General features: G+C 53.6%; 6 protein-coding genes across 6 annotated transcripts; 3 read left to right on the top strand and 3 right to left on the bottom strand.

Moving 5' to 3' along the window:
* Positions 1-3: 3 nt before the first annotated feature.
* Positions 4-1511, bottom strand: J7T55_000266 (uncharacterized protein; the record flags this gene model as incomplete). Its single annotated transcript, XM_053132367.1, has 5 exons — positions 4-369; positions 461-595; positions 677-914; positions 1008-1258; positions 1500-1511. 5 exons carry the CDS (start codon positions 1509-1511, stop codon positions 4-6), a joined length of 1002 nt encoding a protein of 333 aa, XP_052989504.1.
* Positions 1512-2631: 1120 nt separating this feature from the next.
* On the top strand, positions 2632-6763 carry J7T55_000265 (serine/threonine protein kinase; the record flags this gene model as incomplete). Its single annotated transcript, XM_053132366.1, has 5 exons — positions 2632-2993; positions 3051-3757; positions 3901-4179; positions 4272-4412; positions 4587-6763. The coding sequence occupies 5 exons, from the start codon at positions 2632-2634 to the stop codon at positions 6761-6763; spliced, it is 3666 nt and encodes a 1221-aa protein (XP_052989503.1).
* A 696-nt stretch (positions 6764-7459) lies between these two features.
* On the bottom strand, positions 7460-8422 carry J7T55_000264 (uncharacterized protein; the record flags this gene model as incomplete). The annotated part of the gene is made up of 2 exons (XM_053132365.1): positions 7460-8318; positions 8391-8422. 2 exons carry the CDS (start codon positions 8420-8422, stop codon positions 7460-7462), a joined length of 891 nt encoding a protein of 296 aa, XP_052989502.1.
* A 748-nt stretch (positions 8423-9170) lies between these two features.
* J7T55_000263 (uncharacterized protein) lies at positions 9171-9463 on the top strand (the record flags this gene model as incomplete). Its single annotated transcript, XM_053132363.1, has 2 exons — positions 9171-9281; positions 9368-9463. 2 exons carry the CDS (start codon positions 9171-9173, stop codon positions 9461-9463), a joined length of 207 nt encoding a protein of 68 aa, XP_052989501.1.
* A 406-nt stretch (positions 9464-9869) lies between these two features.
* J7T55_000262 (uncharacterized protein) lies at positions 9870-15871 on the bottom strand (the record flags this gene model as incomplete). Its single annotated transcript, XM_053132362.1, has 3 exons — positions 9870-12973; positions 13024-13051; positions 13124-15871. The coding sequence occupies 3 exons, from the start codon at positions 15869-15871 to the stop codon at positions 9870-9872; spliced, it is 5880 nt and encodes a 1959-aa protein (XP_052989500.1).
* Positions 15872-16422: 551 nt separating this feature from the next.
* On the top strand, positions 16423-23082 carry J7T55_000261 (uncharacterized protein; the record flags this gene model as incomplete). The annotated part of the gene is made up of 8 exons (XM_053132361.1): positions 16423-16839; positions 16896-17896; positions 17965-19723; positions 19794-20632; positions 20916-21115; positions 21251-22171; positions 22224-22543; positions 22618-23082. The coding sequence occupies 8 exons, from the start codon at positions 16423-16425 to the stop codon at positions 23080-23082; spliced, it is 5922 nt and encodes a 1973-aa protein (XP_052989499.1).
* Positions 23083-23751: the final 669 nt, after the last annotated feature.

Raw genomic sequence — 23751 nt, 5'->3', positions numbered from 1 at the left:
GGGTCAAGGAGGGCCGGCCGTCTCGTCTGATCCCAGCAAGGCCTGGATGCGCGGCTCCTGGCCGAGAATCTCCGACCAGGTCGCTGCTGTGTCTGCTTCCCACAGGGCAATGGAGAAGGGGAGTTCCCAGTCAAGGTCGAGTGACGAGGTCATCATGCGGACGTTGCAGGGGGCTGATATGTGGAAGTCGAGGAAGAGAAGCGTGTACATAGATAGCTTCATCGACTCCTCATCGACGTACAACATCCACAGGCCCTGGAGTGTATCCACATCATTTCCCTCGAATGGTGGCGCATCGTAGGACCTGATCCAGGACTGGGACGCAGAAGTAGCTACGGCTTGTCGGAGTAATCCGAGGTCTTGGGCAGCCTACACGGGGGTTTATTTCAGCGCAGAAACATAAGCATGAGCATAGCATGAATGTGAGCAAGCAAGACGTAATAAATAAGGCTTGTCTTACGTCTACACCAGTGCGTAGCATCTTCTTGGCCTCTTTGTATTGAGAAGCACCGCCCATGAAGGCGCCGTAGATAATGTGCAGCAACCAAGCCTGCATGGTCCATATCCTCCGTAGCTCCTTCCAGTCTGAGCCCACCTATAGTAAACATAGCAGTCAGTAGGGTTTGATCTGAGGGTTGGAAATAGGTGATTCCAGGAGCCACATGTAACAACATACGAGGCGAGCGAGTCTTCGACGTCCTGTGTCCCACAGACTTTGGCTCAGCCGAATACATGACAGTGCACCTTCCTCAGGCAGAGTTCGAGCCGTGTAGAGGCAGCCGATGGCGGTGATTATGTTTCTCAGCAGCTCTGGAGTGTCGTTGCCAAAGGTTGGTCGGTGAAGTAGTGGGAAGGAGGGGTGGAAATATTCAAAATAGGCGGCGATATGAGCTTCTATGTCCCCTGATGGAACTCTAAAATAGCAGCGTTGCCGGTTAGCAAGAATACTAGTTGCCAACGAGCAGGTAAACGAGGAGACAAGGGTTGGTGGGGCGATAGCGACGTACACAGTCTTGGCCTGACTGCTGGCAGGGGAGGCTTGAGACAAAGCTGGTCTTGAGCGAATGTCCAATGGACTGGATGAAGATGGCTGGCCCTCGACGGGGACGGTGATGGGGCTTCCAAGGACAACATGGGGGTTTAAATTTTGATCTGGGTCTGGCGGCGACGAGGCGGTATCGAGGTGGGCTGAGCGTGAAAGTTCTGGGTGTGGTGGTGACTCAACACCACGGTCATGGTCTTGGTTATGGCCGTCAGGCTGTGACTGTGGCTGTCTCTTTGCTGCTACACGATGGCTACCTCCGCTTCGACATCGCTCTACGTGTCGCTTGCACACATCCCTCCTTGAGAACCTCGCCTGACAGAGCAGGCATTGAAAAGGTCGATGTGTGCCGAGTCCATGTTCTAGCTGTGGTCAGCAAGTTACGATAGACCAAAATAACAAGGATTGAGACAGGAGGCAGGGATTAGGAATGAAGTGTGTGGTTCTTGGAGCATACTTGAGCGTCCATGTCGTTCCAGGTTCTCCTTGATTGGGCCATTTCAGTCAGCGAGTTATTAAACTACGCACAACGTAGGAGATGCGACATATGGCTGCTTGTGGGCTACATACATTCCTGGTAAACGTTTGTGAGCAGACAGAACATGTGAAGGGTCGATTGGAGCTCATTGCGTATGCAAATGTATATGTGGATGAGTGTATGTAGATAAATATATATGCTCATGCCATGTGGTCCAAGTCTAGAACTCACATGGCAATACACACCCATCCCATTTCCCCCCTACGCGTCGGAGCTTGATACGGCGGGGTTACGGTCAGTCGGTTATTCAACACCAACCAACCCTGACCCTGGACCGTCCGGCAGAAGGGAGTTTCTCGGCAGTCGGCATTAACACAGCCGTAGATAAGCGCTAAACATGTTGCAGTGAAATATATAAGCTAGATTATAAATCCTCGTCGGCGACTCAGCCTTATCAATTCATGCAGACATCGCAAGTACTGTTGGTGTGGCTTAGATAGAACACCTTAAAGAACACGAAGACTCCATACAAAAAATGTGAATAAGCTCCATATAGATTCGAGGACATCAGAATTATTCAAGAATCTGAGCTTACTGAGTCTATCAATACAGCTTACACCGAGTACCCATTTTTGCCTAGTCTCTATGCCTGTACGCAGCTAATCGGTCAGTCTGGAACCTGGTCAGACAGATTTCCCGGCACAGCCTGCCTTAAACCTATGCATGCAACCAATCGTCCCCTGCACGAATGAGTGAGATGGATGCCTTGTTCAACCACAGTCGTCCAACCTGCGGTACGTACTCCGAGCTGAATGGCCGAGCTAATTGAGAAGGCGTTAAAGGGTTCCGAGATCAGTTCGTGGGGCCGACTATGGGTGTGGAGAGCGATTGGTTGTTGGCACTTTCTGAGAAGTTTTAAAGGCTGGAGAATCCGCTGGCTCTTGGAAATGTTACCCCTCTGGCTTCTGCATTGAAGGCTCGCCGCTGGCCTCAAGGGTGCTCATCCACTGTACACATAATTGTCAGCTTCAATATCCATCTCTAGTCTTTAATTGAACAACTCATGGAACCTACTTCTAAGTCGCTGCGAGCGACTGGCGGTTCTGAGCCAATGGCTAAGAAACTCTGTCTGCTGTCCCTGGATGGCGGAGGTATTCGGGGCCTGTCATCACTCTTCATCCTCCTGGACCTTATGAAATCGCTGGATCCATACGATCCACCCAAACCATGCGACGTCTTCGATATGATCGGAGGGACATCTACCGGAGGCTTGATTGCGATCATGCTTGGCAGGATGAAGATGACCGTCCACGAATGTATTGAGGCCTATCTATACATCAGTCGCAAGTGGAACGTGCATAACGGGTTTATCCACTTTGATTTGAAGGAGGATTTCAAACGTTTCATATTCAAGCATACGATGGAGCCGGACGAGCTCTTCTGCAAGAGCGGGTGCGATACGGGGTGCAAGACGTGAGTCTACAACGGTCGGTTATCTAAACCGCATAATCTAAATATCGAGAATTACAGATTCGTATGTACTACAAGCATTCGAACTTGGGGAACTGTCATCATGTCGAGCTACTATTCATATTATCGGGACAACGACTATAATGCCAAGATATGGGAGGCTGCTCAGGCGACAACAGCGGCGACATCAGCGACGGATTCCAGATTCGACGACATGACACTCTTTGGTGCCAACAAAGCGGTGAACCCCATAAACTACCTTTGGATCGAAGCAACCAATCTCTTCGGAAAGGACCAGGTGGATTGGAAACTAGAGGACCACCTCCAATGCCTAGTCTCGATCGGGACGGGCTCTCAACAAAGCCTACCAACACCAACACCCTTGAACCTTTCTGAAAATGCGACTAGTTGGATTGAATTACAAAAGGCGCTCGAAAAAGAGACCGATGAGATATCCAATGGATTTCAAAAGAACCATGCCCAGCTTTTCCAACAAGGGGTGGCCTTTCGATTCAACGTGGACAAAAGTGTCAACGTCGACGGAAATAAGTATGAGTTTACTGGCGAGGCAGACATAGCCCATGAGATTTCACGTGTCACCAGGACATACCTTAAGGAAGCCAGGTCTACTTTGGTCTTGCCTTGCATGAAACGACTGAAGGCAAAAGCCTTCAATTCTCAGTTCAAGCCTCTGCTTGGTAGTAGCCTCAGAGTCAGCGCCCAAGGCGAGGAAGAAATGCCTTCAAGTCCAAGCGACCAAGTATCACGTAAGTACCTCTCCCACATCACTTCTGGACAATCATTTGTATCTAAAGCTTTATTCTACTTTCACATGAAGGTATGTTGATGAAGTGCACCCTCTCGACAGATTCGAAAGCCGGTCAAAGTGATCAAATCGCCACAACAATAGAAGAGGCAATACAAAGCAAATTTGTATGGACTCCCGATAATATATTGGTTGACACAACTTTCGAGGTTTCTTGGGAGCTGCAACGCTGCATTCAAGACGAATTGGATGGTGATTACAATCTTGGCCCCGTTCTTACCATCTCCGGCGATTCCTCACATTTTTGGGCCACATCATGTCTTGAATATGTTGAACACAGATGGCCTACAATCGGTAGCGCATTTCTCCAGCTGTTGCGGCGCACGGAAGGCTTCACGCGCAAGGTAGGGGCTGGTCAACAAGGTGAGCACGAGACCTCATAACTGCGGCGTCTAGTACCAAGGCAACCCGGTCATTAGTAAGAAACCACCTACTAATACACTATGATGGCGAAGATCTTGGTGGCAGTGATTCAGAAGATGAGGAGGAGACTGATGGGAGTATATGGTCACAAGTAAAAAACGACCTACCAACACACGACGACGACGAAGACTTTGGTGACAGTGATATAGAGGAAGAGGATTACAATGATGAGAGTACACTAGGTATCAATCTCCAACTTTTCTTCGAAACGCAACGTCGCAGCGAATGCTCGATTCTCAGATATAGGGGCACAACCAAAGAGCTTACAATCTTAGCTGAATTGTTGTCCTGGGTCACTGCCACTTTTCGATTGCCTCGAGCTGGAGAACTCTGCTGCTCAACTGTAGCCTTTGAGGATATATCTTCAGAGGACGGGCCACAGCTAGGGTTTTCGATTTTTGCTGAAGCTCTTCAGTCTTTCGATCAACGAGGACGGGGCGCATGTTGGGCACCGTTATTCCCCAGCACCGTTATTGCCTGCGGGTTTTCTGTTCCAAAGATTCCTTATACCAACGGTCTGCAAATATCTGTCAATGGTATGTTGGAGATGGCAGATATACTATACGACGTCAACTTCAAGAGCGACGATGGTGAGTCCAGTGGAATTTATCTCGACGGCATCGCCTGGAGACTTTATCCTACGGCCTACTTCAAGGAAGGAAATACCCCTATCGTCCAGTGGCACTTGGTAAAGAAGGAACCACACGAAGAAAACCACCAAGGTCTTCCGCCTGAGCTCCATGGTGGACCGAAATGGCTTGCAGATGTTTCACTGGACACTTTGCAATCTGCGATTGCCGTCTTAGGTTATTGCGACGACGCCCATGTCTATCTCGGCACAGATGAACGCAAACAGCAGTATAAGCTGTTCCGTCATAGTAAAGCGCGCGACGAGAGACATCCGAAGCAACTAACGCTGGGTAACATAACACTTGGCCTCGGCTTCAAACCTGCAAGCATTTCAATCCCATTTGCTGTGAAGAAGAGAAAGGGGCTTGTCGACTCGCGCAAGGACGAGGCCGTCAAGAATTTCTCGCTGCTAGCGGAATGCATAAGCAAGAAGCCGGTGATTCTGTTTGAAACCGAGAAGGGGAGAGAGAAGGCATGGATGGTGTCTCAACTGTCGATGTTTCTCGACTTATACAACTACTGGGCTTTCAAGACCGGATTGGAGGACATCAAATATGCAAAGGCTGGCGCGGATGGCGGTGAGCAGGCCAAAATTATCCTCAATGACGAGGAGTATTCCACAAGGGTGTTATACAAAAAGAGGGGATCGGATGATAAAGATCTGAATGTCAGCGACATGGTTATGAGGATATACGGCCGCTTCATGCACAAGGGTCCCGGCGGCAGGGACAGTCACCAGCTGTCTGACATAACGGTCCCAATGGGAAGAGTAGGAAACAGTATCCTGGGCTGGGACTGGCTCAACTTGGTAGAGTCGACGCCTTTGGATGAGTCGCCCAGGCTGGAAGTTTGGATGGGAAACGCCGGGATGCCACCTTGGGCCCCTCTAATGAAGACGGTGCGCGTTCTCTTCGGCCATGGGATAGGCGAGCTGATTAAGCCTCAAAAACCACAGGATGTGTGTGCAAACTGGTGCCCTGTCCCTGGAGGTCTCGAGAGCCTTTACTTGGTCACCACTGTACCATGTGTGAAGGCTAGAGAGGCTTTTGGTGGAGCTGAGAAGCCTGGTTTGGCCCCCGGGATTGTGTGGAACTTCAGTATTGACTGTACCTTCCAGCCGTGTGTCCATGGTAAGTTGGACGTGGAGAAGTGTATCAAGCAACCACAAAGTCTCTACATCGAGCCAGACAACAGCCGACAGAAACTGCACAAGAAACCGCCAATAATTACCAGTAGAATCGCTGAAGCATCGGATCCGAGGGAGCCGATACCTCCTAACGGTGCGGTGGTCTTTGCCAAGTCCCGAAAAAGCGAGAAGACGCTGCCTGAAGTAGAGGCACTGGGCAACGGCGCGGGTGAGGGCACCTGTGGGGTGGACAATCCGAGAGAGCAGGTCAACGATGATGTTGCGCCGTTGCAGAAAGCACACAGTAGCTCAAAAGAGAGGTCACCGGATCGGTTGAACCATACAGTTGACGGACCCGTTAGTTCAGACCTGACAGAGACGGTGTGCGGCGACCTGGTGGCTTTGCGGACGAAGAAGTCTCGCGCATGTAATAACAAGGGCAAGGGTGAGGAAAGTGGAGGGGACGGTGGCACGAATTTTTCGAGCTTGAGCGAGAAGATGATCGATGCGTGTAAGACCGAGACAATCTCGAATTCGAATTTGGATCTCGATGTCGGGGATAGTGTAACGAAGGCGATCAAGTTGTTCTTCGAGAAGCACCGCAACGGCCTAGAGAAGGAGGAGCGGAGAAGAGTACTGCGAAAGTTGTCCGAGCATCAATCGGCTTCCTTATTTCTGATGGTTTACGAGGGTGATGAGAATATCGCGAAAGAGAATCGAGACGATTTGGTGGACATGTGGAAAGAGGAATGCCGAATCGGGGCATGAGAGGCTGGGCGGGCTTGGCTGCCGATTAGCATGGGCTGTCAATTAGCATGATCTCGTATTCCTTGATCGAGTAAACCTCAGAAGCGGCGGTAAATGTCCTATGCGTGGAGTGAGTACGCGAGCAGAATGTGGGATCCATATCATCTGGCCTTCTTTGCTGAGCCCACGAAACAGATCCCCCTGGCTTAAGTCCGCCCGTCCTAGGGCTTGGATGGAGGCTTTTCAAGTGGACTTCCACTTGAACCTAATTTCCACAGCAGATATCACCAATCCGAGAACTCGACTGCATGTCCGAGCTGCTCTAGTAATAGATATTCTTCCAGTTCTACCCTTCTCCCGTCCCAAGCTCAAAATAAATCAATAGCTGCTGAATGTCGATAACTCGCGACCTGACATAGAAATTTTGACATCAGGGAGAACGGCGAGGAGGTGGCAAGGCTCGAAATTTGCAAGCTCGTGGTTCGTCCGGCACGCAGGCTGTGGAAACAAGGCAACCGGCATGAAGCCGGGCATAAACAAGACCACGGTGGCCGGGAGGCCTGGGATCTGGGAGGAGACCGGCGTGGATGGGTATGAATACCGGTACTTGTTCGTGGGTAACTCTAGGCCGCGGGTACATCCGTGGTATCATGCTTGTATACATAGGACTGTATTAATGGAGGCTCCGCCAAAACCCCAGGGAACGAGCCTGAGTAGCTACCATCCCGAATTCCAAGCCTCCATGGGATGGCTCGTCTCAAACCAAGGTTCGCGGGGTGATGAGTGGCGCATTTTCGCCATCCTCTCCTGCCGTTCCGCCTTCTCCTCCGGATCGCGCCAGATGCCGACAAATTTGAACAATTCTGGAGCAGTGGGCGGCGGAGCCGTAGAAGGGGTTCTACCGTATAGCCCCATGAACACCATCTCGCGAGAGACCCTGAGCTTCAAGTAGCCGTTGCCGATGAGCTTGAACGACAGCTCATACTTGCCGTCGTGGCTCTTGACCTTGACAGATTTCCGGCTCGCGCGTTTTGGAGGGCGGAATGGCCCAAGGTTGCAATTCGCTTCCGCATTAAGGTACACATCTCCATATAATACGCCAGTTCCACCACTAGGCTTCTGCCTGTCCCAATAGAAATCATTCAGGACGTCGTACATGTCGTCTACGAGGTAAATGTCGACTCGTTTGATCGCATAGAGATCGGAGTGAAAATGGTTGACATGATCGCTGCAGAACAGCTTAAACCCGTGGCCCGCAAATGGTCCAACAGGAATAGTCTTATGTTCCTTCCTAATCTTCCTGAGAGATTTATATGCGGCACAAACCTGCTCTTCCTTGGTTCTCTCAAATCCTTGCTCTCGCTCTTTCTCTACCCGCTCCTGCAACTTCTCGCGCTTCCTCTCCTCGCGCTCTTCCTTCAAGTCGTGGTAGTAGTCGGCATCAGACCCGTCGTAAGATCTCTCTGACTCGTGTTCATAAGAATCCATGTCATCGCCGTCTTCGAACTGGCAGTCACACTCAAATCTGAGAGCGGCGACCCGATAGTACCATGATGGGAGGAAGGCGGCGGCCGCTCTGCGCGCGAGACTTTTCAACGCGCGAGGCCCGTGGCTGGATCAGCCTGCTTCGCAAGCTTGCCCATTGTACGTGTGATGACTAGGCCTGTTCGATGCTTTCATACTGGACATGTCGAGTTAGAACATGCTCCACCCTGTCATTCATATTCTCATGTCCTGCAACGTCAAATGAGCCATCGTCACAGACAGCTGGCGACAGCTGGTTGCAGCTGGTGACAGATTCTCTTACATATTCCCAATAAGGAGAAGGATGATATGTGGCAGGTCCCGTCCCGACAATCTGGTGACAGGCGAGCAGGATCCGGGGAAATTGGTGTCAGGCGAAGATGACAAGTGGGTCCCGAGGCGTTCCGACGAACCATTCCCGACCCATCGGGCAAAATGGCCCTTTCCTGCATTTCCCGGCCCGTGGGGGGCTGGACGAGGGCCAGCCCGACTTGGTTCCTCTGGGTCCTCCCATTTCAGCTTGTTGGATCCGCATCACGCCACGGTGGGATGCTTCTGCTGGGCTTGAATGGGCGCCGTCACCCCATCCTCGCCCACCTGATCGTGGAAAGCAAACCACCTTCGAACCACGCTGTGAGAAATACCGGAATGAGGGTCCTCGATTGAGGATATTTTGAGGGTGACGATGAGCGTTGTGTCGGGCGAGTGCATGTATATTAGGTCTAGGATATGCCGCTTGCCACCTCATTCTCAAAGGCTGTCTCACCATCACACAGCATCACCACTCCAAACACATACACTTCTCAGGCCATTCGGGACAGAACCAATTGAGAGTCAAGACACACTTCACAAGTCTTGTTTCAAACAAATTATATCCTAGACCAACATGCGTCCCACACCAGCCATGTTTCAACAAGCCGCCCGCTCGGCACCCAGTTTCCTCCAGAGACTGGCAAAGAGTCCCATGTCCCCTCCAGTCGAGGTGCTCCCCATTCTGATCCTGCCAGTCGGCATGGTAAGCCGCCCCACTCCCTGTCCATCCCTTGCTCTGGACCCACAAGACTGTGCCGGCTTTTGATTGCTGACCTCCACCTCTATTAGCTCTCCTTCGCCGCATACACCGGCTCACGAGAATTCAGATACGACCGGAACTTGAGATTGAAGAGGACAAATGTCGCCGCTATGAATGCTCACTAGGCCTCTGAGCTATATAATATTCGACTGTTCTTTCCAACGGAGTCACTTTTTGGGGAGGACGGGATATACCACTGCTTTACAGGGAGTTGGAGGGGATCATCAACTGGTGTCTGCATTTAAATAGAATGCTAGACTATACAGGGCTATTTCTTGTACATACTATGTAGCCAGGAATGGCATGGAAATATCAATAATTATCTTGCATCAATCTCATATGAGAGCTTGTGTCCGATTCGCGACGACTGATGTGTCGAGAGGACATAATTGTGTCTTTGACTAGGTACCACAGATAACAGAGTATTAACCCCGACCAGGCAACGTCTCAGCTTGGTTTTGAACTTTTTGAATTAAATTGTGTTTTACTTTTGTGGCATCCCTATTTATACTGGCCGTGTTCATCGTGCCCTCAGCCACCCTCCTCACAGGCAGCAAGCCATGCTTTGCCCTTCAACATCTCAATCACGCTATCCCTCAACCACCACCCTCCGCTCTCGTTACTATCATCGCCACTAATATCACCCTCAGACTCCTTGTCTTTGCCTTTGGAAATAGTCTGCTTACTACTTCCGGACACATTTCTCGCCTCAGACCACTCAAACAATAGCCGCAGCCCCTCAAGATTCTCTCGGCTCCACCCATCCAGCCCACTCTCCAGCGCCAGCCGCGCATCAACCTCCGTCGTAGCCGCCTCCTCGCTCCCGCCCTCGCCACCGCGCCGGTCAAGCACCATCGCCCGCTCGGCGTGAGTGAGACTGGCAAGTGCGGGCTGGTCGAACACCCACTCGAGCGGGTCTCTGCCCCCGGATGACAAGGACGTGGCCCCACCCGAGATTGCAGCAGTGTCGCTGCCTCCCACGAGATCATCGCGTCCAAGAGCCCGCAGCGTCGCCCCAAAGACGCTCTCATGCAGTGGCCGCTGCCGCAGGTGCAGGCACTGGTTCTTTTGAAACTCAGCCACCAGCTCCGGCTTGTGCTCAAAATCGAGCTCTAGGTCCCAGTACCCCTGGGCTGTGGCATCGGTGCGGACGGACGAGATCTCCTCGAGTGGCGGAAGTAGACAGGGCGTGTATTTGCGGATTATTGTCGGTTCCTGCTTTTGTTTCGATGGAGCCTGGCGAACTTTGCGTCTTGACTTAGATGGAGAAGCCTGTTTGGCTGCTGGAGGTGTCGGGCTCTTGAGTTTGATGATGACTGGTACACTGACAGGCTGGGTCGTGGTGATGTCTTTGGAAACGAGGCACCGCGAATCTGCCGCAAAGACCCAGAAGTGTCGGAAGGCTTGTAGATGAGCCCTGTTATCTTGGATGCCAGAAGGAAACAATGGGTAAAAGGCAACGAGAAGGGATGCGATGGCCAGGTTGCTTGTGCTGAAGGTGACTGTGCCACTTCCCAGGAATAATGCGCCAATGGCTAAATGCGCGGCTAGATGGCTGCCGTACGATGTCTGCGGATCGTCTCGCCCATGCAGCGCTCGCAGCCTCCTGAAGACTTCAAGGTCACCAGTGCCGGCCATGACGCATGCGGCAGACAAGGCGACAATGTCTTGGCACATTTGAACGTTGTTGCGCGCTAGCTGGGCATCGTAGCACTCGGCTGGCTGCTTTGCCAAGTCCCTGAACTTGTCTAGGTACTTAACTAGCAAGTCGCGCACTTGGGTGTTGCCGGAGCCAGTGAACCGCAGCCCCATGGAGAACAGCAGACCGGCCAGGATGGAGTAAAAAGGCATGTCTTTGCTGCGAAGAGACCGAGGCCCTTGTAGCAGGTGACGCCATCGGTACTCCTTGGGCAAGCTGGACCTAATCCATTCCACCGTGGGCTCGACTTGACCCCACATAATGAGATTCTTGGCCAAGGTGCGCAGAAGAAGCACGTCGGGGCGGACGTAGGTAAACTGCAGGACGGAATCGGGCACGTCGACCTTGCGTGCGACAATGTGATCCTCTGACTTCATGAAGATCAGGGTTATTGCGACGACAGCGCCGGGTGCCGAGCGGTCAAGGACATTGACAAGCTCAACTTTCTTGCTGGCTGACGCCAGCGTGAGCAGTTTCTCAGTTAACCGCATGTCATGCAAGCCCCTAAGATCGGTGCCCTTGCCCAGATTGATGAGCCCAAGTGCGAAGCCAGCCGCGAGACGGTACCCCTCATTCCGTAAGGGGTCCTCCTCGTCTTCATCGCCCTCGTGCTCTATTTCCGACATCATGATCTCACTCATACGGCGATGCTGGCTCTGACAGTACACCAAGCCGATGCCCATGAGTCCTGCTGTCTGCGTAAGATGCGAGAGATTGAGCTCGGCAGCTCCTGGTGGCAGCAGACGAGTGACGTGAACGGTAAGAACCCTGGTAATGAGGTTGTCCGTGGATCCCATGAAAGAGGCAGCGAGTCCCAGAAGCAGGCCAATAGACGTCATTGTGTGCTTCGTGGTGAGGTACTTGAAGGCCACCCACTTGACCATAGACCTCAGATGCCCGTTCAGACCGAGTGCGAGGAGGAATCCGGCATGGCGGTTGCTAGGCTCCCCGCTCGGCTTGTTGTATATAATCCAGTTGTTGTCGATCCCTTTAGCTTGCGGCGATACCTGTAGACCAGAGGCGGCACCTTGATGGAAAAAGGCCCAATTGACCTTCTCTTCCACGAACAGTGATTTGTCAGCATTGACAAGAATGTTTGTGGGCTTGACTAGACAAGTGAGGTTGAAGCCCATGACATCAAATTTCTCTGTTGGAAGGGGGAATCGTAGACCAAATTGCATGAGGCCACGGCCTGCGGGTATGGCTAGGGTGCCGGTTGCGACGACAGTGACCTGCTCTTTCTGCTTTTCTAAATACTCTGACTCGCTCCAACCGGCCTCAGAAATACACTGAATAACTCTGTGATGCCTCGTTGATAACATATTTTCGGCCTCAATGAGACGTCGATCTTCACGGAATAATGCATGGATTATTGCCTGGCGGTCAGCGGACTCATTAGGCAAGTGGCCGTAGCCGGCCGAACGTTCAAGCGTCGCACATATCGCCTTGTAGTCTCTGGTGGCTGTGTGAGATGGGGGCGCCGCGTTTACGACAGAGGTTTGCTGTGGGTGATGCTGCTTGAGAACAGTGGCAATGTCGGATCGGTGTACAAGTGTTAACAGCTCCTCGGGCCAGGTAGAGGGCGGCCGTGCCTGACACATGGAAATAGCGTCCTTCAATGGGGTCAGCACGGCTGCGGGCAGCGTTTCAAGCACGTCCATAGTAAAGCCGCATCTGTTCATCAGCTCCACGACCTCAACATGCGACGTCGTAGGCGTGAGTGAGGCCAGGAACCTTTTGAACATGAAAGTACGTGGCATGACAGAAGACCATCTGCGATACGCATTTTCTGCGCTGACGTTCCTGACTGTGACAGAACTGTAGACATCGGCTAGTGTTGGAAACACAACGCTCTTGTCACCTGCAAGTTGCGATTGGATCCAGTCGTAGACGCCGACCGGATGTGGTGGACCTAGTAGACCCAAGGTGGACAGATCTGCGGACTCTTAGTACAAGCATGGCAAGAATTTGAGTCTGTCCACTTACCGTGGTCGTTTTTGGGACTGATGTCAACCTGCACGCCCAATTCATGCAGAGCAACGAATTTATGCCATCCCAACCACCTGCATATTTGACAAAGCATTACCCTTATGCTTGCTTGACCGAGTGAGGAGTACTCTGGCACCATAACGTCTAGCTTCTGTTCCTCAAGCAGCAAATGCAGGCCGTACGCGATGCCCCACGCAGCCTTGCCACGGTCGTCGAGCCTTTGATTAGGGGCGGTCGGAAGATAGCCGGCGGACCCAAGCGCAGCTTGACCAGTAGTGGAGGACATGAAAAGCTTCGCGAGGCGGATATGAGATGTCAAGAAGTCCTCATGGCTCGTGTCTGTTCGTGTCGGTGTCAATTTTGGAGTCTCTTCTTCAAGCATCCACCGCCAAGCATGAGATTGCATCCACGGCGGACAGGCCGAGGCATTTGGAGCTGCAAGTGTGTTCATCTTCACCCACGTTCCAGCAGATGGATCCAAAGACCTTCGTCGACGAGGGGTAGACTGTGCAGGGACAAGGCTCACGCCCGGAGCAGCAAGTGACAGGAATGTGCTAAGAATCTCGATGACTAGGCAGGACCATTCTTGGTCTGGTGTATCGATGTTCTGGTCCTCAGCCCACTTCATAATTTGCCACCACCCAGCCAGCAGCTTTTCGGAAGATTCGGTTGGCAATACGCTCTGACATACTCGAAGCACCTTGCGGACCTGTGGGCTCCTAGGTTGAAGCTGGATCTGAATGCGATGAGTTTTGCCATTGTGGTCTTCAAGGTCCACCACTCCAGATGATCTAGAATGCCGAATCTTGACAATATCAGTGGCAGATAGCTTTGCACCAACGGAACGGCGACCTTTGACCTCTCTATTGACATGAGTGCCTATGTAATCCAAGCTTCCCAGATTATCAGCATACAGCATGGGAAGCGCCAGTGTTGACATTGCGCTCCAGGGCGCCTGGATGCTCAGTTCTCTCTGACCCGCCGTGTTCTCTGACAATATCAGGATCATAGACTGGTCACCGTCAGATACCTTGCAAGAGTCAGCGACATTATGGGCCCGCCTCAACACATCTGGGGTAATCTTGGTGATCACACGGTCTTCGGTCACCTCGGCGCCGTCATGGGCCGATGTCTCGAGCTTCTGCTGGCATTCGATCCGGAGGGGAAGCAATTGCAAGCGCTTGTCGAGAGCATCTTGTATACAGATGAGAAGCTCCCGCTTTCCAGTCTCGTCGATCGCGAAATGGGGCCCGTCGACGATGAAAACCTTTGATTGGGTTCGCGCAGGTTGGTTTGACAATGAGTAACGGACATTGGAATTGTCCATGGCTACGCTGTGGATCTTGGTGAAGAGAATTTCTCGCGTGAGGCCGTCAAAGCTATGGTCGTCAAGCCCCATATCATGGAAGGCTCCCAGCTCATCTAGGAGGTCGTCGGGTCTGGGCGTGTCGAGGAGGTGGCTGAGATTGTTCATGCTGTGAGCCGCACTCAAGTTCAAGGGGCCAGGACCACCGCTCTGGCGTGCACGCGCGCCCGTCATGCGACGGCTTTCTGTGTAAGACGAAGGGATGGTCTGCTCAGCGAAAGTGGTTCTCTCGTGAGACGCCGACAGATCTGCACGAGCAAGCAATGAGCTCACCCTACGAGACTGTCTCCTTATCTTGTCCCCCTCATTCTCCTCGCCAAGAGCCAGGGCGATGTCATCTGGCTTGGCCTTCTCGAGTCTTTCGCTCTTGCGACTTTTCTTGCCGGGAGGCTGTGCTTGAGATCCCAAGCTCTCGCGAAATGAAGGCACGACGGGCGTAGTGGCGCCGCTGCTGAGTCTGGGTTGCATGGAGCTTCTTCTGCGGCCAGGTTTAGCCTTGCGTTTCTTCTGGTGCTTCGTGAAGACGTCCTCGTTTTTGATATAGACCAGCTGCCAGACTGTGTACAAATTGGCATCCCGATTGGCAGTTACGGCCAGGGTCAAATTTCCCCGGACCGTCTCTATGTGCAGGATCTCCTCCGCCAAGTCGAGAAATGGGGACTTCACAGAACTGTTGCGCGTGTCGCCTAGGCCTGACGATGGAGAGTGACTCACGACAAGCCCTAGCTCCAGCAGAGGATCCGTCAGACAGACGAGCCTCGGCCAGTGCGAGTCACTTGTCTCCAGCGGAGTCTCGAACATGTTCTCCATGGTGGTGTTGAGGCGCAGTGGCAGTGCCTTTGGTTGGCCCAGACCCTCCACTGAAAAGGAGGTGGTGACGCTCTGTGGCTGCTGGCTTGAAGGCGACAGGTACGAGGAGACGAATGAGCTCGGCGGCACTCGTGGAAATCTGAGGCTGACGGGAGCGAGGTTCTGTGTCTTGGGTTTGCGCTGGATGATCACACCGACAGGGGCAGCGCAGGCAGATTCGACCTCGAAGGGCGTGTGAACGATGTGACTCGTGCCGGATAGGAAGTAGATATGTGCCTGTGTTTTGAGGAACACGACCAGCGCCTTTGCCAGCGTGGGCTTGTCCGTGCTACCGTTGCTACTGCCGTTTCCATGGTGGCTGACTCTCCTCCCCTTGCCATCTCTAGTATGCCCCATGCTCTTGTTGTTGGAGGCGTTGCCATTGTTATCGGTGTCGGTGGTGGGGAAGCGGGTTAGCAAGGCTTGGAGAATGGGCTCGTCCTTCTCGATGTCGAGGTTGAAGCTCTTCCGGAACAGACCACCCCTCTTCCAGATGACACAGTTGCCGACTGTCAACAGCTCATCTTCGCCATCCTCATCTGTCATGACTTCCCAGGTGTGTTTCCCATCGACTGGCTGCCCGTCTATTCCCAAGGGCGGGTGCAACCCCAGAGACTTGACCGACGCCATCTTCTCGACCTTGCTCCATGGGGCTCAGGCTCGGCTGGGTCGTCGCATTGGGCGGTAACGGCGCCAATTGGTCGCGTTTTGCAGCTCCAGGAAAGAAGCTGACCTCTTGGTCTCGCTCCTGGACGACCACTTGGAAGCAAGGAGATGTTGCTGGTTGAGAAAGCAGCAAGAAAAGGCACTGTGATGGTCGAAACTCTTCTCTTTCTTGGAGGGGCGCCGTCCAGAAGTCGCGTCGTGACGCGGTTGCTGATAAGGCAGCTCTTCAGGGTTGATAACACGCCCCTCCCCCCCCCCTGCGAGCTTCTTCGCTGCCATTCCCAAATCAGCGTCTACATCCACCCCCCCCTCACAGCAAGAGAGGAGTGCCTCGGCCGGCAAAAAGAGCTTGGGGCCTCTGACGTCTCCTGCAGCTGGAGCTCCTCTGCAGCTACACCCAAAGCTGTTCTCTGGCCCAGTCTTTCTAAGCTCCTGCGTTGTCCCTGCATGAGCTTCAACAAGACTGTTCTTTCGACGTTGAACGTCATGTTCAGGCCTCCAGGCTCTGACCCAAGATGACGGACCCTGCGCCTGGTGCAGGCGATGACACCCATCATGAACCTCAAGACCGAGATATAGCTGCCACCTCTGTCTCCTCAGCGCCCACCGGCTCGAGCCCCCCACAAGCCACCGAAGTTCGGCCCATCGCCGAAGACGCAGGAGGGAGCAGAGGCGGTGCTGAGCCTGAGCAGTCCACAGAAGATGAGGGCCAGTCAGAGGAAGGTGACAGCGAGGAGGAGGAGGAAGAGTCTGAGGAGAGCGAAGAAGACGACGAGGACGAGGATGATGACGACGACGAAGATGAAGAGCCGCGCCTCAAGTATGCCAGGCTGACCCAGCATCTGGGCGGTGTCTACAAGAACGCAGATGCGACGAGCTCGTTCCTCGTGGCAGGGGACAAGATGGTCGTAGGCACTCATAACGGGAACATCGTATGTCCTCTCGATCTCTTGATCGCGCCTTCGACTCCAGCTAACCTCAACAACAGCATGTCATCCAACTGCCTGCCTTCCAATCCCTCCGAGTTTACCATGCGCACTCCGCCTCTGTCACTAGTGTCTCCCTTTCGCCATTTCCTCCGCCCCTGAACCCCATCAAGCCTGAGGTTGCCGCTCGAGCGATAGCCGCTGCAGTCGGGGGCCCTTCTTCTCGCCCAGAGTCGAGGCAGTCGGGGGCCAGCTCTGCCGCTACAGCGAGAAAGGCTCGAGAACCGAACCCCGTCCCAAATGTGCCCTCAAACAATATCTTCATCGCCACCTCTTCCATGGACGGCAATGTCTGCGTCCAGTCTCTCATAGACGTCAAGGATGTGCAGTTGAGGAACTTTGCGAGGCCCGTGCAATCTGTCGCCTTATCTCCTGACTTCAAGAATGATCGCACATACCTCTCTGGGGGCACTGCTGGCAGCCTTGTACTCACTGTCGGGGCACCGTCAGGGCGAAGCACATCTACAACGGTCGGGACAGCTGCGGCCACAGCATCTGGCTGGTTAGGGACTATGGGCCTGGGATCCAACACTGGCAAGGACACCGTGCTGCATTCCGGGGAAGGGATCATTAGCACCATCAAGTACTCCTTATCCGGGAAATTTGTCGTATGGCTCAATGAGCATGGCATCAAGATCATGCGGTCAAGCTTACACCTGGAGACCGATGATCCCGAGGATGCGTGGAAGCGGATCGGCCACATCGATCGACCGCAAACAGACGAGTGGGAGACCATGGCGGGTGTGTGGAAGGGCCGCGTCGAATGGATCGACGAGACCGCCGTCCCCGCTGCTGATGGGGAGAAGGAGGCGGACGAAGTCGCCGCGCCTTCACCTACCGCCGAGAAGCTTAAGCTCCGCCTGAACAAGGAAAAGAAGGACGTGGAGAGGCTCCTGGTTGGATGGGGCGGCACAATCTGGATCATTCACGTCCACCCGGGCGGCGTTGGCGTCGGAAAGGATGCAGGGGAAAAGACTTTAGGGCGGGCAGAAATCGTAAGAATGTAAGTGGCGCGCCCAGTCAACCCCATTCGTGGTGCTTTAGCTCCCTTCTTTTGCTGACATTCTACAGTCTACGCATGGACTGCATCATTTCCGGAATCTCGCTTTACACTCAGAGCCTCTTGCTGGTCCTAGCATATCCCTTGGCCAACGAAGAAGAAGACGACGAGCATCACAAAGGGAAGAAGGCTGTCAAGGGCCATAAACCTCAGCCATCGACGAGCTCCGGTAGGAGTGAACCGTCCGGCGGCGTCAGACGGCGCCAGAACAATTCCCCGCCAGAGCTTCGGCTCATTGACCTTGTCTCACAAGCCGAGATTGACAAGGACAGCCTCAGCATCAGCCGCTTTGAGAGATTGACGTCGAACGACTATCACCTGGGCGTACTGCCGCAACACACAGCATCTGCTGTGGTTGCCTCCAAAGGCTATCTTGAGGCTATGGCCGGCTTGGGCGTAGATATGTGGAACGTCGCCATGATGCCGGGCAAGGCTCTCTTCAGCTCCGCCGCCAGCATACGGAGCGGACATAGCAATGACGGAGCATCCGTCTCCAGGGTGGGCACCGGCAGCACTGCCGGTAGTGTGCGGCCATACACGCAGCGCCTAACCCCGCAAACTGTCCACCCAAGTCTTGCCAAGCCCGGTACCAAGATATTTGTCCATAGTCCATATGACTGTATCCTGGCTTCGAAGCGCGATCTCGCTGACCACCTTGCGTGGATATTGGAGCGCCATGAGTATGAGCGCGCCTGGGAACTGGTCGATGAGAACCCAGAAATCGTTGGTCCCGCAGACAACACCGACCTGGGCTCGCCTTTGACACCAATCCGATCCCATCCGACGCAGAGCAGTGATGACTTCTACGAAGATTCCGCATCTACACTTGATGGATTGGCCAGGAACCTTCTGGCTGATAAAGAGAAGCGGCGCATTGGCGAACTGTGGCTCCAACAGCTTGTCGAGGCGAGCAAGTGGGAGAGGGCTGGCCAAGTTGCTGGCAAAGTCCTTACCTCGTCTGATCGCTGGGAAAAGTGGGTCTACATCTTTGCAGGGGCTAACAAATTCGACGAAATCACCAACTATATTCCTATCGAGCCGATGCGGCCGCCCATTCCTTCCACGATATACGAGGTCGTGCTGAATCACTATGTACAGAACGACAAACTGCGATTCAAGGATCTGCTTGACAGGTGGAGCCCAGATTTGTTTGATGTCAACACCATCACGACCGCTCTTGAGAATCAGCTCAAGTACCGCGACGTCAGACCGGACACGTACCAAGATGGGGTCAGGGGCAGAGACTGGAGTCTTGTCATGGGATGTCTTGCAAAGCTATGTGAATCCAACGGACGTCATAGAGAGGCGCTCCGCTGTTACATCAAGCTGCAAGATGCCGACTCGGCCATGCGGCTCATCAAAGAAAGACATCTTGCCGACGCTGTAGCAGATGACATCCCGAGCTTTGTCACCTTGCGCATCCCCCCGGGCAAGGAGGACAGCATGTCCATGGGAGAGCTCGAGCAAGCGACGAGCGAGGCTATTACGCTCCTTGTTGATGAAGCTCAGCATGGCCTTGTCCGGCCAGAGGTTGTGGTATCGCAGCTGAGGGAGAAAGAGCTGAACATTCACCTATTCTTCTACCTTCGAGCCCTGTTCAAAGGCGAGGGTATTCAAGAGCACCTGGGGGAAAATCGTGATCGGGTCATGATGGAAAGCCAGACCCTAGTAGATGAATTCGCAGACTTGGCGGTCCACCTCTTCGCAAAGTTCGACCAGTCCATACTAATGACCTTCCTCAAGACGTCCACGTCGTACGCGTTTGAAAAGGTAAGTTGCCAGCTCCATTCACTAAATTGCTATCATCTATGGCCTCGATCAGGGGCTGACATCACGACAGGCCGTACAAGAATGCGAGGACCACAACTATGTTCCTGAGCTCGTGTACCTGTATTCCAAGACAGGCCAGATGAAACGCGCTCTGTATCTCATAATAGACCGACTTGGCGACGTTTCCCGCGCGATCGCCTTCGCCAAGGACCTTGATGACCCTGACCTGTGGGAGGATCTACTCAGGTACAGCATGGATAAGCCTCGGTTCATCCGTGGTCTGCTGGAGGAGGTCGGCACGGCGATCAACCCCATCACACTGGTTAGACGCATTCCAGAGGGCCTGGAGATCGAGGGCCTGAGAGAAGGCCTCAAGCATATCATGAAGGAGCATGAAATCCAGTACTCGATCAGCGAGGGTGTAGCGAGAGTGATGAGAAGCGAGGTGGCGGCTGCTCAGGCAACGCTGCGGAGTGGCCAAAGGAAGGGGATCAAATTCGAAGTGGTCGTGAAGCAAGAAGACCACATCGACGTGGAGGCGAAGGATGTCCCATCTGACCAAGTTTCGGTGCATTCCGGCAGCAACGTGCCGCCGCCCGCGACAAATGGTGACAAAGTGGCCGATGATGCTCAAACAATCACTGAACATGAGCCACTCCAAAAACCGGCCAAGAAGTGGAATGCCGGCCACTGTGCCGCATCGCAGTGCCTGGAACCATTCTCGCAGTGGGAGACAGAGACACTTGTTGGCTTTGCCTGCGGGCACGTCTATCATCTCACCCACCTGCTCGAAGTGCTACACCCTGACGACCCACTCCTGCACGATGTGGCGGACTTTGCACAGAATTATGAGGATGACGAGGGCCGCAGCAGGCGGAGGACGATTGGAACCAAGGTCACACACGCGAGGTTGTTGAGAGATCGCGTCCGCGGCGGATGTCCCATCTGCCACCAGAAGCAAGAAGTAGTCGCATAGCGCTTGATAAGATCCGGCTCCTAGGTCCCGACAGAATGTTTCCGCATACTTAAACGCATTGGAGGGTTCGATATTACAAACAGATACCACAAATATGCATCTTGATGTTCACTCATAGGTCCACTCCACTTCGATCTCCACACAGGCGAACAGATATACAGTAGCAACCTAGGTAGATAAAACATAGGGCCAGTCCAGAGCACGATGGGCCAGCAGGCAGAAGTATTACTGGGTACAGGGGCAGAAGATCCGGGACTCTGCTGCTCATGATATCCTGCCGACCCCTGCTAGCCGCTGCAACGCTGCTGCAACGCTGCTGCACCGGCTGGGGTCCAGAGTCGAGACTGCGGGCCAAGCTCGACGGCGGCTCCCGGCAAATTGGCGATACCACTGCATCTACGACGCTAATCATGCTTGTAAGACAGTCCACCACGGCTCTCGATGTCCTGATACGGACTGGCACCGGGGATCCCCCGTGGCTCTGGACCATCGCCTTTTCCATCTCCAATTAAGATAACGTGAAGGCATGTCTCGCCTCCGGGTTGGGCCAGCTCTTGACTTCATCTCTTCTTCCCTTCGACGCCCGTCTTCCTCTTATCCGTCCGCAACGGCCACACGGCACGAGCGCGAGACATCCCTCGCCACCTCCGACGGCCTGACCCCGCTGCTCCCACCGACCATGAAGGACGACTACGTCGACGTCGCCGCCGCCGAGGCACCGGCGGCGTCCTCAGCCGGTGTCTTCCTCTCTCAGGACGAAGCCGACATGGTGCGGCTCGGCAAGGCGCAGCAGTTCAAGCGCAACTTCTCCTTCTGGTCGACCTTTGGCTTCGTGTCCATCTACATGGCGACGTGGGAGTTCGTCATCGTATCCATGTCGCCGTCCATCGCCACCACGGGCTACGGCGGCTTCTTCTGGACCTTCATCGGCTCCGTCCTCTGCTACTCCACCGTCGTGCTCTCGCTCGCCGAGATGTCCAGCATGAGCCCCACCGCCGGCGGCCAGTACCACTGGGTGTCCGAGTTCGCGCCCGCCGGCTGGCAGAAGCAGGCTAGCTATGCGTCCGGGTGGATGTCTAGCCTGGGGTGGATCGCCAGCCTGGCGGGCGGCGTCTACGTGTGCGCCGATCTGGTCCGCGTCTGCGTCAGTATCTCGTACCCGGACCTGGTGCTCACCAGTTGGCAGATCTTCCTTGTCCTCCTGGCGCTGTTCATACTGACCATTGTGTTGAACACGCTGGGGACGCGGGTGCTGCCGACCCTTGAGGTGGTAAGTTTGATTGGGCACACCGTGGGCTTTGTGGTGTTTATCGGCGTACTATGGGCCATGTGTCGGCCCTTGAATGGGAGTAAGGAGGTATTTCTGGACTTTGAGAACAACGGTGGCTGGTCCAACTTTGGAACGGTGTGTCTGCTCAACCAAGTCTCAATTGTCTGGTCGATGTTAGGGTCGGATACCATTGTTCACATCTGTAAGTGTTTTCCCAGGTATGGAGACTGGCTTAAGCTTATAACCTGCCGCAGCTGAGGAAGTCCGCGACGCGTCTTTAACTGTTCCCCGAGTCATGTGGTATTCCTATGCGTTCAACACCTTCTTCATGGGATTTATCATGGTTCTGACGATGCTCTACGCCATCGGACCAATCGACTCCATTCTCGAGGCCGACCTGCCCTATCTGAACCTCTTCTCGGCAACAGGAAGCGCTGGCGTCGCTTTATTTCTAGCCGTCCTCTTATTTATACTCATCTACGCCGGAAATGTCACCGCGCTTGCCACGACGTCACGCGAGGTCTGGGCTTTCGCAAGAGATCGCGGCTTTCCATTTTCCGCCTGGATCTCACGTGTACGTTCTCAGAAGAAATCACCTCAGTTTCTCTTTTCTTGTCATCATACCAGATAGCTAATCCCCACTGACAGATGAACCACAAATACGACATGCCCTTCAACTCAATCTACCTGTCCTCCCTCGTCGCCCTTCTACTCTGCCTCATCACCCTCGGCTCCGACACCGCCTTCAATACCATCATCTCCGTCTCCCTGCTAGCTCTCATGTCGACCTACATGCTCTCCATCGGCTGCGTGCTCCTGAAGCGCATCCAGGGGGGCCAGTTGCCCCCGGCGAGGTGGAGCCTCGGGCGTTTGGGCGTGCCCATCAACGCCTTTGCCGTTGGCTACTCTGCCTTCATCGTCGTCCTCAGCTGCATGCCGTACTCGAATCCTACCACAGTCGCCGATGCGAATTGGGCGCCTGCCATCTGGGTCGCGGTGATATTGATAAGTGTGGTGGCGTATGTTTTCCATGGCAGGGTAAAGTACACGCCACCGGTGATCTTCGTTGAGGGAAAGAGGCCGCATGGCGAACAATTGCAGAAGGTGCCATGAGAAAGTTGTTGTATCAGCCTTTCAATTCATGTTGTATCCCTTCGTCTTCCTTAATCACTAGAGATGAACTCACGATCTGCTTCTCAATGAGGAAGTCCACGAATTCGCCGGGATGACTGATCTAGCTACGTGAAAAGTTAGACCTTGCTCTTTGGACCGTTGGGCAGAGGACTGCAATTTTCTCGAAGAGACAATTGCTATCTCATGGGAGTCTTGTACACTAAGTCATAGTTCATGCAGATGAACAGTTGTATGTGAGCGAGATCCTCTGCATACGCCTGTTGTGTGCTCGGGCAGATTCGACCCTCATATTAAACAAAGCTGGTGTAGTCTTCAGCTAAGCATCATTAGGATGCCCAATCACTGAATTCGAATTGGAAAAACCTGTCACATTCGACATTGCTGTACATTCGGTTGAGTCAAGACGTCGCAGCGCAATGCTGCAAATAGTGTTTTAATTCTTTAGCATCGCGACCTTTGTGTGTCTTGCCGTGCGTTGCGCACTGAGCACCCTCTGATTTCTGTGTCCATTCATGCCTTGGATGTTTTCTGTGGACAGAATTTCATGGTCGGTTGACGCAGTTCTGCTTCTGCTCTTGCAATGTCTTGGTGAGCTGCCCAGGTGCAACCATCTGACCCATTGGTCGTCCCGTGCATCATTCTCAAGCT

Source organism: Diaporthe amygdali (assembly GCF_026229845.1).
Source record: "Diaporthe amygdali strain CAA958 chromosome Unknown NODE_31_length_594919_cov_65_084759, whole genome shotgun sequence".
In the NCBI taxonomy this organism is placed as follows: Eukaryota; Fungi; Ascomycota; class Sordariomycetes; order Diaporthales; family Diaporthaceae; genus Diaporthe; species Diaporthe amygdali.
The sequence above is the reverse complement of the archived record's forward strand: the minus strand, read 5'-3'. Positions and strand labels throughout refer to the sequence as shown.